We start from the raw sequence: 18,200 nt of genomic DNA on the forward strand, positions 1-18,200 counted from the left end.
CATGTGGCTCGCGAGCCGCAGTTTGCCGACCACTGAGTAACCTAATCTACTCACTTTATACACCAGAAAGCCGGCGGACGTTACATCACTTTTTCATAATCACAGTTAGGTGATAATACTGGAATTAGAATCCCAACCTCGTGGTTCTTAAATAAATCTTTTCCTACTAGTTGGAAAACAAATAGAAAAATATCTCATTCTGTAGCTTAGTAACCTTAAGAGTACTAAACAAAACCTTGTTTGGGACCTCAGGTGTGCCTCTCTCCCCACTGGCAGCAAACTTTTGCTTCCAAGTGATCAACCAATCAATCAAACTTCAGGACCAAAGAAGGATTGCTTTGTCAGTAGCTCCTTCCATTCTGGACAACAGTTGATATATGGAGCTGGTAGTTTGAACCAGCAAATTTCATGTCTCCCAGCTCCCAGCTTCCCTCCCCTGACAGTATACCCTGACCCTCAAGACAGCCATGTTCACTTGTCAGAAAACACTTCAACTTGAAACAGTCCCAGGGCAGGTGTCCCAGTCCTGTTTCCATAAAACTGTACTTTCCTGTATGTTAACTAGTGCAGTGAGACTATTGTGATTCCAGTTTTCCAGCTATAGCTGGTCTCTGTCTCCCCTAAACACATCAGCAAATTTTGTACTTAAGTCTTTGCTTTTGTGATGAATGAGAATTTAACAGCTGATGCTATTTCTTCGTGCCTTCTCCTCAGAAAAAAAATCAATCTCCTCTCCAGGAAAAGTGACCTCCACCTGAACCAGGGATAGAATTCAGGAAGAAAGAGATTACATGGTAGTGGTCTTCTATTAAGGCTTCGGTCTGAGTCCAGACAGCGTGGCTCAGTGGTTGAGCACCAACCTATGAACCAGGAGGTCATGGTTCGATTCCTGGTCAGGGCATATGCCCAGATTACAGGCTCGATCCCCCATGTGGAGTGTGCAGGGAGCAGCCAAACAATGATTCTCTCTCATCATTGATGCTTCTATCTCTCTCTCCCTCTCCTTCCCTCTCTGAAATCAATAATATATCTTTAAAAAAAAAATACTACAGTCTGAGGTAGCAAAGTCACAAAAAGAAAAAGAAGAACGTTTAAAAACCCAAAGAACATTTATTATATAACCCCATTTTGATGTAGCAATGGAAAATTCCCATTTTTGTGTGTGTGGATTCTGCAGATACAGAAGGGATGTTACTTTCTTTCTGTCCTAGATTCACTAGGTAATTGAGGTCCCTTCTGCCATTAGCAGCTACTAAACAATGAATCATTCGTTGGGGGCATAAGAATGATGGACTCCACTTCCCACCTTCTCCACTTCAGAGAGCAACGCTGTCTTGTCAAAAGGCTGTGGTGAGATGGCTTATTTGCCTCTGCTGGACCCCAGTGCCAGATGCCACACAATTAACTCCCGCTGACTCCCTGTTTACATTTCCATCTGAGCTCCTGAGACTTCTCCTCTTGCCATTCTCATCATCTCCAGACACCACAGTGTCTTCAAAGGGGATAAGCACAAAAATGGCCCATGGAAGAGCTCTCCCTGCAAGAGGGCAGAAAGGCTACAGACTTGAACAGAGAGAGCATTCTCATCATCATTGTTGGTTTATTCTGGGGAGGCGGGGAGAGGGCGGGGAACTGTTGCTGATTTATTCTGGGTGAGGTGCAAATCAGAAAATTTAATTCAATACTGCCCCTGGCAACAATTTCACAACCTAAAAACAGAACTTAGTAAAACACAAAGAGAACTTACTTCTAAGTTATAATCAGCAATGTGATGAAGATACTAGGGAAAGGCTTGATTGCTGCTCTTTGAAAAAGCATGTTAATTTATAGATTTTTAGGAAATCTCTCTCTCTCTCTCTCTCTCTCTCTCTCTCTCTCTCAAATTTATCTTCATTGTTGAAAGTATTACAGATGCCCCCTTCTTTTTCCCTGTTGATCCCCCTCCACGCCACACCCCCTCCCACAGGCCTACTGCAGGGAATCTTTCTCTCTTAATGAAATTTTAAAAAATATTACCTGCTTTCCTCTAACAACATTTATGTTTCTGGAACTTATGAAAATGTAGACTTTATTATTAATTCATTAGATTTTATAGGCATAAAAATATCATCAAAGCAATTTATGAACAATTTTTACTTACAGGACTGTTGCATATGTCTGCTTCCTTTCACAGGATCTAGGCGTTATAACAGTTATGTGATAAATGATGTATTACCCATTACATAACTCATTAGGTTAGATTTGAAATAAGTACTTAACTCAGTCGCTAATGTAGTCATCAAAAGAACCCTGATGTTCTGCATGCACTTTTCCAGGTGCTTAAATGACTTTGGGAACTTAGGAGGGAAAATGGAGTACATTGATTTCTTCACGCTCAATGTACATTCACTCTGTATAGTACTGATATCACACCACCCACCGTGACTACTGAATACACCCCCAACTTCACCATTCACCATTTATTTAGGCTGGAAAGATAAAAGGTGAGGCAAATGAGAGAGACAGTGGCTCCACACTGAGTTTGAAACCTTTTCATGAGTACTTAGCACAGCAAACCAAAACTATTAGGAATTTCAGAGCATGTAGAAAACCTTTGGTCATTTCAAATACTATATACACCAGAGAAAACAACAACATAGTGTGTGCTCTGCGGGTTGGGGAAAGGGGAAGAAAGTGTTGAGATAAATGAACACATGTCCCAAATGTATGCACTGGCGTGAGCTGACAATAAAGGTCAAACGAGAAAAAAGAAATGGAACTGCACAGTAATGATTTGTGACCTTTCTGCCAAAGACCTTTGCCCGTTTTTGAGTTTGTTCTCTTACTTGTTTTCCACTAATTATTGAATACAGTGCTTGGAGCACCCGATGTGAATGTGAGTGCTTGGGTTAGAGCAGAGCTGCTGTTACTCCTGTGCTACGTGGGACAGGTCTCTTAATCAGGTCTTCAGGTTCCTCATCTGCATAATGGGTTGATGAACAATATATCTAGGATAGGGTTGTAAAGATTGAGTAAAGTAAGACATGTAAAGTATGTACAAGCACATAGAAAGTGCCTAATCAATTATTATTCAATGTGTTGAATTAAGAGATTAAGACCAATTCACATAAAATTGTCCCAGGATAGATAGCCTTCAGATACTCAGCTTCTCCCACACACTCTCTCTCCACTTCGATGTGCTGGGGATAAACGAACCTCATTTTTAGTGTCATCTTTATAGTTGAGACTATTTCAGTATGTTGTCAACCATTGCCCCAGAGTAGCTAAAAATGGTATTGCAAGGATGGGCTGCAAAACTGAATTAGTCTTTTAGTCTTTCTTCCTGAAGCCTTTTTTTTTTTTTTTTTTTTTTGAATGCTACCTGAAATCTTATTTTCAAAATATCTATTTTCCAACCACATTTCAGGAAGTTCTCTTAGTCCATGAATTTTTAACTATACATTTCCTAGCCAAAGTATATTTCTACCACTCTTAGCTGAGTAAAGCTGATTTATCCATGGGGAAAAGATCAGGATTCTATTCTGAAAATTGTTCTTTTGGGCTATTAAGCTGTATGCAATTTCCAGGGTGCCTGATGCCTTCATCTTTAGGGTTGAAGGATTCCATTTTGCTTCATCCATCAACCACAAAATAGTCAACCTCGTCTTTATTGCAAAGCCATGTTTCTAATGATAAGGAAAGCAGCTCAGGCTGCTAAGTTGAGTCAGCAATTTAAAAAGAAGAATTCTTTGACCAATGAACACATCAAATTCGAAAAGCAACTGATAAAGAGAGGATGGGGATGAAACCTTTTAACTTTTATTATTTTATGTTTCTGAGTAAAATGGAATTTTATGTCTTTTAACAAATACCTCTTCTCATTACTATGTAACTTTTTTCCTATTTCTCCCCTTGATAGTTTGTTTTAATTATCTAATAATTATTATTAATGTTAAAAAATCATTAACATGACAATATTCAATATATGCAATAAAATAGAAAATTAAAAAGGACAGTAATCTATTTTTAGCAATCGCAGCTTAACTTTGACATGATGGAGTGGAGTGATTTAAAATTTATTATTTCCTATGTAGCGATTTTTTATAAATGTCTCTGCAACTTCAACATAGCTTTTGCCCTGGGGCGATTTTTATACTTTTGTTGTAGTGCCAAAATTCTTTTCTTAGAATATGTAGATTTATTATAAGTATTAACTTCCGATTTTTAAACTGCCTTATCATGTATTTTTGTCACATCTTCCCAAAATACCACTGTAAGAATCAGTCTCAGACGTCTTCTCTCATTCTCTTGTATGGTAGCAATCTATCATTCCTCTGAACTCCACAGAGTTTTATCCATTTTCCTCATTGCATCCTAGTCATTATATTTCACCCATGTTGAATTTATGCTTCACCTATCTTTTTTCCCAAGAAAAGCCCTGTGACTTCCCACCATGTTGTGTAGTTATGTATGTGTGCCTCGTCTCCCCATGTTACCATGAGCTTCTCATGGCTAGACCGAGTGTCTGATTGAACGTGGCAGCCTCTACAGCACTTGGCGGAGTGTCTGATACACAATGAGCATTCACTACATGTTTGTGGGATTAATGAATAGATGCATAGGTGTGCAACAAATGCTTATCAAGTGAAGAATGAAAACAATTCTGCCAATACTACACTAAGGTGGGCTGAGTAATTTAAGAGGATTTGTAGGGGGAATAATAGAGTCAGGGAGCATCCTTGCTAGTTAATTTCCAATGTATAGATGGCATATCTGTCTATACACACACACACACATTTACATGGACAAAATATGCCCATGAATGATATATTTGTGTCTGCTGTTGAAAACAAACCACCAGTTTAGATGATTGTGGTTTTTTACTGAACTGCTGCCTAGTTTGGGGGGATCACATCAATATGACTGTGGTGATATGGCCTGCATTGAAGGGGCAGAAATAGCCAAGCATTTCCTTGACTTGGTCACATGCTATACTAGATACAGTGGACAGAGCACTGGCTTTAGACTCAAACAGACCTATTTTCAAATGCTAGCTTTGCCAACTATGAGCTGTGTGACGTTGGGCAGTTTACTTATTCAGTCTTTAATACTTGAGGAATACATATTCTGCTTGGGTTCCTAAAGGAATTAGACACACAGTGTGGAATTAGACACACAGTCTGACACACAGTAGGTCTCAGTATGTTCTAGTTCTTATAATTAGAATTTCAGAGTGATTTCACTGAACTATCTGCCACACTCTAGTACATTATCTTAGTCTAGTGCAGTGGTTCTCAACCTTCCCAATGCCGCGACCCTTTAATACAGTTCCTCATATTGTGGTGACCCCCAACCATAAAATTATTTTCGTTGCTACTTCATAACTGTAATTTTGCTACTGTTATGAATCATAATGTAAATATCTGATATGCAGGATGTATTTAGGCAACCCCTGTGAAAGGGGTTGTGACCCACAGGTTGAGAACCGCTGGTCTAGTGCATGATCTGCAAAACAGGGTAAGGTTTGCAAAAGGTTTATTATAGAGCAGGACTTGGTATATAATAAGCCCTCGATAAATATTAGATGTACTTGTCGTTGTTGTTGAAAACTATTGCCACAGGGGCTGATTATTATTGTATTTTTATAGTATTTTTGTTAGTTATAGACTATTAGATATAATAGTTTGTAACATGTTGTGAAAAAATATAATAATATTCAGCAAACCAGGCCTACTTATCCTGACCATTAACCCGCTTCCATCAGAGAGTTCCAATTCCTCCTACTACAGTGGGGCCTTGACTTACGAGTTTAATTCGTTCTGTGACGGAGCTTGTAACTCAAATTACTCATATGTCAAATCTTAAAGTGAACAAGTGAGATACGTGATGCTGGGCTGATGTTGTGGCGTTCACTGTGACGTTTGCTGCGCCAACTAGCCGTGGAGTATCTGAAGCTGGCTCGTAACCCGAATTTTAGCTCGCAACTCAAAGCAAAAAAATCGGCCGAGAGACGGCTCGTATCTCAAAAAACTCGTTAGTTGGGACACTCGTAAGTCAAGGCCCCACTGTATATGTTTGTAGATGCCCCAGTTCTTCATCCTCATGGCACTTATCTCAATGTAATAAAATAATCATTGTACAGTCATTGTTTAACATCTGTCTCCCTAATGGAGTGGATACTCTGCAACTACAGGGGCCATATCTGCCTTGCTCACTGCTAAATCCCGACCACTCAACACAGTGCCTGTTCACTCAGTGTATTTGTCCATGGAATGAATGAGTGAATCAGTAAGTCAGTGAATATTATTATACAGGTGCCTAGGATTGTGCCTGGCATGTAAATAAGTATTGAGTGAATGTATGTGCGACGGAACTGTCAATAGCATTCATTATAAGAAATGTTTCTAAAGAAAACTGCTACATCCTTACAATTACTCATCACAAAAAAAATGTTATTTTATGATAACATCTGCAGAACAGGCTGCTCATGTAAAGCCTTTTATTCTCAATCTCGCCTTTCCAACCAAAACTAGGCACAAAACAGGCCCTCAAAATAGCTTTGTATATTAAAAATTCTAATCATGCTCTTGACATTGTCAACATTTCCTTGACTTGCCATTGTTAAGGAACAAACAAAATTACCAGGGAAAAGAAAACATGCAGCTCTTCAAAACTCAAAAATTTTCTCCGCATTAGTTATGTCTTTTCTTTTATTGGTTATGCACACATCTCAGACCTCATCCTTTTTTAAGGAAGGATTTGTGTAATTTATGTCTCTGCAATAAAAATAGGAACAAAAACTAATCTACTTGGAAATAAATTGTTAAGATACAATAATTATGGCAGGTATTTGTCACCAGTAAATATCTTTGGACTCGTGACAGCCTTTCAGTTTTTATCTATGAAAAAAGAAAGTAACTATATTTTTAGTTTATCTTCTTCAATTATCTTGAGGGCAAAATATCTTTTTTTTTTTAATTCTCCTATTCAATAGCTCAAGATAAAATGCAGGTAATTAGCTCTTCCACATGGCTCATCAAAGAGATTCACAGTGCAGTAACAGTTTGGAAAGCAAATAAAGCCACACAGAGTGAGGCTGTAGGGTCCAAGCTGCTTAACAGAGCTGACCCCAATTTCCCTCCACCTGTGTTCCTCCCTCATCCTTTCCCCTGACTCCCTCGCCTTCAGTAACTACTATCCTGGACTTTTTGGTTTATCATTTCCTTGATGTTTTTTCTAAACATACTCTAATCACATATATATGAATTCCTAAAAATAGGTTGTTTCACTTTTAATCTTTTTACATTTACACAATGGATTCATGTTGTAATTTTCTGGAACTGGCCCTTTTCACTCCGTATCTTTTTTTTCTTAATATATCTTTATCAATTCCAGAGAAGAATGGAAAGGAAGAGAGATAGAAACATCAATGATGAGATAGAATCATTGATCAGCTGCCTCCTGCATGCATGGGGATCAAGCCCGCAACCAGAGCATAGGCCCCTACTGGGAATCGAACCATGACCTCCTGGTTCATAGGTCCATGCTTAATCACTGAGCCACTGTGGCCAGGCTCAGTCCATATCTTATTGCTAAGAGTCATCCTTATTATTGCATGTAGTTCTCAATATGTTTCACACTATATAATATTCCAATTGTGTAAATATTCCACAATTTATTTTCCATCCTCTTGTCAAAGCACCTTTGGGTTGTTTGCAGTTTTTGCTATTGTGAACAGTGGCTCTCACAGCCTATCTCCTGATGTGCTTGTGGAAGACTTTTTTGAGAATGTACTTAAAACTGCTGGTCTTAGAGTATACAAATGTTCACCTATACAAAATTTAATGAGTACTTGAAATATCAAACTGTTTTCCAAAGGGGTCGTATCAATTTTCATGACCACGAACAATGTGTAAGTAATCTTATTGATCTGTCTTCTCCCACACTTGGCATTACCAGACTCATTATTTTAATCATTGAAGTTAATTATAATTTGTTATTGATATTTTAGTTATGCTATAGCATATGTTTCATGGTCTTATTATTTAAAAATAAACAAAATAAAAGTAAAAGAGGGTCATGCATGACCAATGATGAGACTATGTCATAAGCCAAAGATTATAATTACAACCCACTTGTGTGTACTTCAGGTCTAGAGCAGGGATAGGGAACCTTTTTTCTGCCCAAGGCCATTTGGATATTTATAACATCATTCCTCAGCCATACAAAATTATCAGCTTGAAAATTAGCCTGCTATATTTAGTCAAACACTTAATTAACTCACCCCTGATGCCATGGCAGGGCCAGGCCAAATGATTTTGCGGGCCTTATACAGCCTTCAGGCTGGACGTCCCCACCCCTAGTCTAGAGGAAGGGCTCTAGCAGAGGCGGATAGGGGATCCTCACCCTGCTGAAGACCTCAACGATGGCTTCTAAGAAATATCTTGAAAGGAAGCACAGAGGCCTTGGCATACAATGCGCCACCTGTATACTATGCACAGCCCATCCCTCTCCTTTCCAGACTCATCTACTCCGAGGGGCAGCAGATCGAAGGTAATCATACCTCAGATACCTTTTGAGTCCTTTGAAGGCAAGATGGTGATGGTTTGCCCTACCCTTGTTACCAGGCCTAATGGCCATGTCACACGAGTGTAGCGGCAACCTCTTAGGAGCCTCTCCGGTGAAAAACTCATCTGAGACTATCTTTTCTCCTAGGATATGGCATCGGGCTCCCACCCAACTCTCCACTGACCTCCAACATATCTGAGCTGATCAGTCAATACAAGTCCCACGGGTTTATGGATGTGCTGCACGACAAGTGGTACAAGGTGGTTCCCTGTGGCAAGAGGAGTTTTGCTGTCACCGAGGTAAGGGAAAACTGCGGATAACGTTAACGCTTTGTACAGCTTTACCTTGAAGAATAGGTGTTGGGTTTTTTTTTTCAAACTGAAAACAACCAATTCCCTTTCATAGATGTGAAATGAATACCCAGAGATCTTAAGTGATTTGCCCAAGGCATACAGATAATCAGAACCTGCTTTCATGGCAATGCTCTGCCTTTACGATGTAATTATAAAGAAACCTGCAAAGTGAGCCAGAAATTGGATGATTAAGATAGGAAACTAAAAGGTGAACCAAGAGCCCCGAGAGCTTAGGCATTTAAAAAAGAAGCCAAATAAACCAGCACAAGGTCAGCCTGACATTTAAAAGAAGAAGAAGAAAAAAAAAAAACTAAAGCCAACGATAATGGCTTCAAACAGCTTGTATTTACCAATGACGCCCAACTATCTATTTCAACACAGACTCTTCTCCAGAGTTCCAGAACCATGTATCTGATTTCCTATTTGGCATCCCCACGTGACTATCCTAGAGGCATCTCATATTTAACTGGTCAAAAGCCGAATCCTTGATCTTCCTGCCTAAAGGTGCTCTCCCTCCCGTGCGTCACATCTCGGCAATGGTACCTCTGTCCATCCTGTTACTGTTTCCATAAGCTGCCAGGTGTCCTTAATGCCTCCCACGTCTCACCCTCTATATCCATCAACAAGCCACATCTCTTCTTTCTATAAAATATGCCCCAAATGTGCCCATTTGTTGCCATCTCCACGGTCATCACTTTAGTCTCCAAGCCATTGTCCCTCCCCTGGGCCACTGTAAAAGTCTCCCCACTGGTCTCTCTGTTTTCATCCCTGCCTTTCTTCAATTAGTTCTCCACATGGTAGATCACGGTTCTGCTTAGGAGCCTGCAATGGCCTCCTGTTAATTAGGGAACAATCTAAAGTACTGAGCGTGGCCTGCAGTGTCCTGTGGGATGTGACCCTGCCTACGTCTTCAGCCTCATCTCATGCCACTTTCTCTTAGATCATGACAGCCCCACCACTGGAGTCATTTTAGGTAGAGATACCCCAGTGGCTTCCCTGCCTTCGGGCCTCTGCACATGCTGTTGCCTCCTCCTCCTTAAATACTCTTCCCCCTGACACTTACCCAGCTAATGCCTTCTCATTATACACTCCCAGCTGAAATCTCCCTTCTTCAGAGCCTGCCATTGGTCCTGATTCAGTCTGAATCATATCTCCCTTTATATCTTATCTTATCTCTCACATTATTTCATAGCCCTTAGCATCATTTAAATTTTATTATTCATTAACGTATATTTAATCAGCTTTATATTAGTGTAGTTCTCCTTCATTTAGATTATAGGACCTCAAGGGGCAAACATGTTGTTTACTGTTCTGTTCTCAATGCCTGCTTCAGAGTAGGCACTCAGTAAGTAATTGTGGAATAAATGAACCAGAGAAACCAAACAATATATATGAGAAGAAGTTGGGAAGCAAAAGGTCAGAACATAAAGCAAGTGTGATATTGGTAGTATATTAGGTTGAATAATGTCCCCCGCAAAGTTAATGTCCACCCAGAACTTCAGAATGTGACCTTATTTGGAAATAGAGTTTTTTCGGAGGTAATTATTTAAGACTAGAGGCCCAATGCATGAAATTTGTGCAAGGAGCTCGGCCCTCAGAGGCCCGGCTGCCTTCCAGCCCTGCGGCCCCACTCCCCCCCTTCCCCACCCACTGGTCGTTCAGGAAGGTCATTCTACCATCCGGTCTATTTAGCATATTAGCTCTTTATTATCCTATATAATAAATAGATGATATGCAAATTGACCCTCACGCCATAACACCGTCATAAGATGGCTGCACCCACAGTGGAGGCGGGGTTTCAGTAACACAAGATGGCTACGCCCACAGCGGAGGTGGGGTTCCTGTAATGAGCCGTAACAAGCAATCAGCAGGGATTTGAGACTGCGTAGTGGCAGGCCAGGTGGGGGTACCTGAGGCCATGCCCCCCACCAGCGGGGCTTGACGGAGGACCTCAGGCTGCACCCCCCGCCTGGCAGGGCTTAACAGGGGACCTCAAGCCACACCCACTGCCCTGCGGGACTTGATGGGGGACCTCAGGCCATGCCCCCCACCTCAGCGCCAGGCTGGGGGACCTGAGGGTGTGCTGGGGGACCTGAGGCTGCACCCCCCACCTGGCAGGGCTTGACAGGGTTGGGTCTGGATCTCACCCAATGGGGGTGGGGCTGTCCAGGTCTGGGTCTCACGCGATTTCGAAGAGCACGCAGTTGGATGAGGACTTGACTCTGGGTCCCATGGCGCACCCCAGACTCTGACAGGATAAAGATTTTCATATACATTTTACTAATTTTCTTTCATATCTGATACTTCTATTATAGAGAAAGGGCAAATAGCAATATTAAAATATTTCCTCTAATTAATTCCCTTTTAATGTGCACGAATTTCATGCACTGGGCCACTAGTATAGGATAAGATGAGGCAGTACTGAATTGGGTGGCCCCTAAATCCTTACAAGGCCATGTGTAGAGACATACAGGGAATAATGCTGGCAGTATGGGAGAACAGCAGGTCATCCACAAAAATCTGCTCTCCCCTCCCCCACCATAAGCCAGCTGCAATTTGAACAGACCGTCCAACCTCAGAAGGAAGGTGGGGGTGGGATAAGAGATCAACCAAAGGACTTGAATGCATGCATATAAGCATAACCAATGGACAAAGACAGTAGGGGAATGAGGGCCTGTGCTGGGGGGTGGGAGCAGGCAGGGAGAGGTCAATGGGGGGAAAAGGAGATATATGTAATACTTTCAACAATAAGGAATTAAAAAAAATAAATAATGGGTATGCAAAATGGGCAGTTTACAGGTAATATTGGCTGAGGGTTGCAAAAGCCTGAGGGTATGCAAAGGGTTGGGAGTTTTCAAAGGGCTGGGGTTTTTCAAATGACTAGGGTGTTCAAAGGGCTGGCTCCTCTGGTCTCTGCAACCAGTAAACTTCCTCATATTTCATTGGCCAAAATTGTGTCATCAGTTCATGTCTAAACCAATCCATGGTGAGAGTAATGGGATCCCCATGATAACTTACCAACTGTGACTCACCCCCTGGGATTGGTGATGGGACAGCTTCTCTTGAAACATACTCACACAGATCAGAGTGAAGACCTAAACAAAAGCAGAACTCCTTTAGGAAGGAGAAGACGAGAGAATGGATGCTAAATAGACAACCCATTACTTCTGCACCCGCTCTGTGAATGGGAAAGTTGCTTCTCTCTCTCAACTGGCCCACTTCCAGCCATATATATATATACAGTGAGGTATTTGGGTTTGATCATCCTGAAGAGCCCTCCCAACCTAGATACAGTGACTATGGTTTCCCCTTATAGCATCCTGAGACACGAACACAGGGTGGGGCAAAAGGTTTACATTTGTGAGTATGCAAACCACAGAGTTTATTCTCGTGTTATTATTTATTAACTAGAGGCCCAGTGCATGAATTAGTACATGGGTGGGGTCTGGCCAGCCCGGCCCCAATCAGGGCAGATCAAGGCTGGGCCTGTCGGGAGGAGGAGATGGTGGGAGGTTTGCCGGCCAGCGTACCCCGATATGGGCCTGATCAGGGCCGGTCCGGCTGGGGGGAGGGGCCGCAGGCAATTGGCCAGCAGGCCCCGCCCCCGATTGGGGTTGGGGGGCCAACTGGGAGCAGGGTCGACCATGGGGAGGGGTGGTGGGCCAGCCGGCCCTGCCCCCAAATGGGGTGGGGGTGCCAACTGGGGACCAGTGGTCTGGGGGAGGGGCCATGGGTGGTTGGTCAGCCAGCCCTGCCCCTGATTGGGGTTGGGGGTCTGATCTGGGGTGGGGCCGGCCATGGGGAGGGGCTGTGGGCTAATCAGGGTGGTGGGGGCCCATTGGAAGCGGGGCCAGCTTGGGGGAAGGGGCTGCAGGCCTATCATGGTGGGGTGGGCCAATCAGAGGTGGGGCTGGCTCGGGGGAAAGGCGGGGGGGGTTAGGAGGGGTATTTGGCTAGCCAGCCTCGCCCTTGATCAGGGTGGGAGAGTCCAATCAGGAGTGGGTTGGCCAGGGGTTGGGGCTGCGGGAGGTTGGCTGGCCGGCCGCACCCCCTGATCAGGCCGGTTTCCTGGCCACAGTGAGCATGATAGTGACCGGTCATTGCAGTCCTTACGGTGTTATGGTCACTGGCTTTTTATATATATAGATTACTATATTATTTTCCATCTGAACAACTGTAAATAGTTCTAGCTTTGAACCCTACCAGCTATGTGATACTGGACATGTTACTTGGCCATTCTGAATCTCAGTTTCTGCATAACCATCAAGTTATTGTTGAGACAACCCTGGTCCCGCTTTCCAGGTCAGCTGAATTTAGAAGGGAGAGAGAAGTGTAGGAAAGAGGAGAATGGAAAAGAGGTATATTCTTAGTTGGAACTTCAGAGACAGAAATAAAGAACTTCAGCCCAGCCGGTGTGGCTCAGTGGTTGAGCGTCAACCTATGAACCAGAAGGTCACAGTTCGATTCCTGGTCAGTGCATATGCCCCAGTTGGGGGCTTGATCTCCGGTAGGGGGCATGCAGGAGGCAGGCAATCAATGATTCTCTCTCATCATTGATGTTTCTATCTCTCCTTCTCCATTCCTCTCTGAAATCAGTTATACATATACGAAGTAAAGAAAATTCTGATGACATTCATGTGTGTAGAGCTGGGAGGCCCAGCCTCAGCCTCAGGGGATGTTACGAACACACATGGAGCTCTTCTTTCTCAGGGATGGTGGTCTGCACTATGGCAGATCCTGGCCTAGGCAATAACAAACTGCTTTTAATGGCACTCACCTGGTGCATTTAAACACCAGTACATATCCTCGTGGCACATTTGTCTGGAACAACCCAAGACAGAATTGCAGGATGTCACCGAACCTAAAGATGGAATGAAGCCAATCTTCAGCTCATGGATTGAACTTCCACGAGTCTCCACCTGTTTGCTGCCTCTTTTTTTAAGCTTTCTCCCGGAAAAGGTCAGAAGAAGGAAGCATGCCTGGCAATGCTTTGTTTGCTATTCTTTTAACTTCAACTATCATGCGCTGCTGGGCTGTATTAGTGTAAGAAACCAGGACTTATTTTGAAATCGGACAAGACATATTTGAGGCCTGCCTCTACCATCAACTTATCTGGGCAAGTCCCTAACCCACCTTCGTCTCAGCTTCTTCATCTCTTCAGTGGCTCTTGTGCAGAATAAATAAAATAGTCATTAAATGAACATGTCCCACCTCCTTCCCCTGGGGGTCAGGGAAGGGGTGCAGGGCACAGGGCAGCAGAAGCAGGTATGTTCTGGAGGGTATCTTACCTAACAGGTGCTCTTGAGGAAGATGTTTCTCTGTTTATTTCTTTTTAAAATATCTATTTTTTTTTATTGATTTCAGAGAGGAAGGGAGAGGGAGAAAGAGATAAAAACATTAATGATGAGAGAATCACTGATTGGCTGCCTCCTGCATACCCCACACTGGGACTGATTCCTGGTCAGCACATATGCCCCAGTTGGGGGCTTGAGCAGTAACGTTTGCAACTGCAACTCAGGCATGTGCATCGAACCGTGACCTCCCAGTTCATAATCGACACTCAACCACTAAGCCACACTGGCCCGCCTGTTTATTTCTGACCTTGCCTTCCAATTCTATGTCCAAGTCTACGTCTATTGCCACAGAGTAATTAACACCCTTTCACTCCAAAAACAGTATCCTAGTTCAGCTAAGGAATTATATGGTCACCTAGTAATAAGACATGAGAGACACCTTTGGCAGTTGGACATTAATACTTGGTCCCTTGTGAGAACCTTGATCTATTCACCTCTCATTTCTCAGCAACCCCAGAACTGTCTAGCGGCGGTTTCTCTGGAGGAAAAACTCATTTTTTCCAAATTCCAGGGCTTTATCTCCTCCCCAGAGTCACCTAGGAAATTGCAAGTCCAATTCTGCAGACCAGACTCCGGCAATTTTCAGAGAGGAATTTTAAATTGCCCTTAGATGTTTCCTCACGATCCTCCCCCCACAACCGTGCCTCTGCCCACAGTAGACTCATCGTAGATCAATTCCACGGGGAAAGCATATGGCAGGCTTTACATGTCCTTCATTTCCTTTGTCTCAGAACAAAAAAGAAATTTTTTTTATTTTTTTCCAAGTCACTGAGTGAATTTAAGAGCTCCAGGGAACGTTTTGTAAAATCGGTTATTTACAAATCAGGAAAGGGAAGGCAGCAGATCACAGTTTAGCCAGTTCCCCAGATTCTTCAAGGAATTATTAAGATACATGATGATACCTCTTTTCTAAAGTCTACTGTAAGTAATGGGCTGAATAGTGTAGCTTTAACCAACTGGGAATAGTAAAAAGGGAAGAGGGAACGGTGACCTTGGCACAAAATAAATATCACACTCAAACAGCCCGAGCAGAGTTCTCCAGAAACCATTTGCAAAGATACAGTTTAAGGAAACCAGCCGAAAGTGTGCAGTCTCCCAGGGCAGGTACCGTGAAGGAGCCATTACCACGCCCAGGCTCAAGGGGGGACGACGGGGAGCGCCATTCTTAGAACCCAGTGGGGAACAGAGGGGGCTTTCTACCGGAGCTGGCGCCCCTGGTTAGGGAAAACCCCATGACCTGGACGAGAGGGCCAGGGAGTAAATGCCTGACATCAGTCTCCGTGTTCCCATCTCCCTCCACGGCCTTAGATCAAGGCAGCCATCTGTGGGGTCCATAGGAGACCTTCCCAGGGCGCAAAGCAGGATGGGGAAAGGTGAGGAGTGGATTGAGGGGGCGGGCAGGGCAAGAGAATGTCCACGGGCCCCTCGTGGCAGATGGAGGTGGGGCTGGGCCAGTTAGAAGAAAGTGCTGCAGCCTGACCATCTGAGAATGCCGCTCCCGCACCTGCAGACAGAGGTCCACCTGCAGACAGAGGTCCACCTGCAGGCAGAGGCCAGGCCTTGTGCTGGAAGGAGAGAGAAGTAGGACCAGGTCCACTGAAACGACGCTGATCTTGGGAGTCAGACCACCCTGGCTCTTCCATGACTAGGAGGGCCAGGCAGCTTTCTATCGCTGGGAAATTTACGTAGTCCCTCAGCGCCCCGGTTTAATTCATATCTTGCTGGGTTGTTACAAGGTTTTCTGTCTCTGAGTCCAGGGGGTTCATGTTGTTACTGAGTGCTGAGGGAAACAAATACTCACCAAGCAAGAGGTCAAAGGTTGCAGTGAAAGGAGCTCTATCCTTGGAATCCGGGGAGTTAGATTACCTGGGGTAGGAAAAAGGAGCAGTAACGTTTGAAACAGTCGAAAAGCAAGTCATCACACTTTCCAGTGTTCGTTATGATCAAGGCAGGTGCACTGTAGGAACCTTTGTCCCCTTCCATCCTTGACCTCACCTTCAACTTGACCCTCCCCCCATCCCTGAACTTACTTCCTCCCTGACCTCACCCCATTTCTAGCTGCCAACCTCTACCTGACCTTTAATGCACTCTTGACCCTTCCCATCCTTGACCTCCCCAATCCTGAACTTCTAGTAAGGGATGGGCCACAGGGTGAGGCTGAAGATGTCTGTTAAGACACTATTAAGTAATTTTTTTAAAGCCTAAGTTTAAATCGTGTGTTTTCAGGAGCCTGTAGAGCAGCGGTTCTCAACCTGTGGGTCGAGACTCCCCTTTGGGGGTCGAACGACCCTTTCACAGGGGTCGCCTAAGACCATCGGAAAACACATATATAATTATATATTGTTTTTGTGATTAATCACTATGCTTTAATTATGTTCAATTTGTAACAATGAAAATACATCCTGCATCTCAGATATTTACATTACAATTCATAACAGTAGCAAAATTACAGTTATGAAGTAGCAACGAAAATAATTTTATGGTTCCACAACATGAGGAACTGTATTAAAGGGTCATGGCATTAGGAAGGTTGAGAGCCACTGCTGTAGAGGAACAAATGTAAACATAACCATGGTGTCAAAATATCCACATCAGCCCTAACCGTTTTGGCTCCTCAGTGGATAGAGCATCGGCCTGCGGACTAAAGGGTCCCAGGTTCGATTCTGGTCAAGGGCATGTACCTTGGTTGCAGGCACATCCTCGTAGCGGGGTGTGCAGGAGGCAGCTGATGATGTTTCTAACTCTCCATCCCTCTCCCTTCCTCTCTGTAAAGAAATCAATAAAATATATTTTTAAAAAAATATATATATCCACCTCAAAAACGTGCATGAAAACACCATGAACAAAAATTACCGAACCTCTCTGAGCTTCCTCTTCTGCAAACTGTAGGTAGAGCTATTTGAGGTTTCTGACATAGCATAAGGGATAGAGATAATGTACATAAAGGTGCCGGATATGTAGTAGTGCTGAGTGGGTGGTACATGTCTCCATCCTGACCCTACCGTGACCCACTGAGTGACCTTGGGCAAATCACCTAAGCTCTCCTAAGCTCACTTCTCCACCTTAAGACTGAGCGTGCAGCAGTCCAGCTTAGAGAATGCCATGGTTCTCAAGGGGGTTCATTTTCGAGGAACCCTGACCTACCTAGGAGATACGGATCCTGGGACACGGGGGACAGTGAACTACCCGGCCTCCATCCCTGACCATGGCCCCAGACCACCAAAATGTGCATCTATATGCACATTTGAAACCTGTTAATGTTGTTCCCTGAGGAAAAGACTTTTCTCACGGCAGATCCATTCTTCCCTCTGTTGATTTGAGCGGCAGGGGCGAAGGAAGGGTTAGTCAACTATACATTGAAAGCCACAGAAATCACACAGCCACATCAAGAAGCTTCAATGTCGGTCAATTTTCTGTCCAGTTTATTTTTTAAAACCCAAAAGGAATAGTACAGGGGTGAGCGAGGGGTGAGTTTTACCGCAGTCTTTTCTGCTCTTGACAACTAGGTCACGTCTCAGTAGCTCCCTGCCCGCCCCCCCCCCCCCCCATCCCTATCCCTTTCTTTTTCAATTTAAAATGTCACTGCTATTCAACCTGCTGAAACGTACAGAGAGGCGAGGAAAGTTAATGACTGTAGATTGCTCTAAATTGAAAACCCGTGTATGCCCAGAGCCACCTTGACAGCTGAGTGCTTCCCTTGGAATCGCCTACGTAATTAGGTTTAATATTTAAGCCAAGCGGGGGGTCACACGGAACCTATCCAGGTAGTGCCTTCTGGAAACCTCAAGAAGCGCAGAGCTGTTCACGTGTCCTTTTAGGACGTGGAGCGGAATTGCGCCGAAGAAAGGGAAACCAATCTCAGAAAAGCCTCACCTTCTTGTACTCTGCTCCCAGAAGAAATTCATCCATCCGTCCGTCAGGAAACATTGAACTCCTGCGTGCCCTC

General features: G+C 43.7%; 1 protein-coding gene across 1 annotated transcript in view; it reads left to right on the plus strand.

Moving 5' to 3' along the window:
• Window positions 1-18,200, plus strand: part of GRIN3A (glutamate ionotropic receptor NMDA type subunit 3A) — a 142,480-nt gene that overhangs the window by 96,994 nt on the left and 27,286 nt on the right. The window contains exon 6 of the mRNA XM_070431013.1: window positions 8,695-8,846. Within this exon, the coding sequence (XP_070287114.1) occupies window positions 8,695-8,846 (152 nt within the window). The remainder of the gene's footprint in view (window positions 1-8,694; window positions 8,847-18,200) is intronic.

Source organism: Myotis yumanensis, unplaced genomic scaffold (genome assembly GCF_028538775.1).
Source record: "Myotis yumanensis isolate MYYU_CA2020_CCGP unplaced genomic scaffold, mMyoYum1.0.hap1 SCAF_12, whole genome shotgun sequence".
In the NCBI taxonomy this organism is placed as follows: Eukaryota; Metazoa; Chordata; class Mammalia; order Chiroptera; family Vespertilionidae; genus Myotis; species Myotis yumanensis.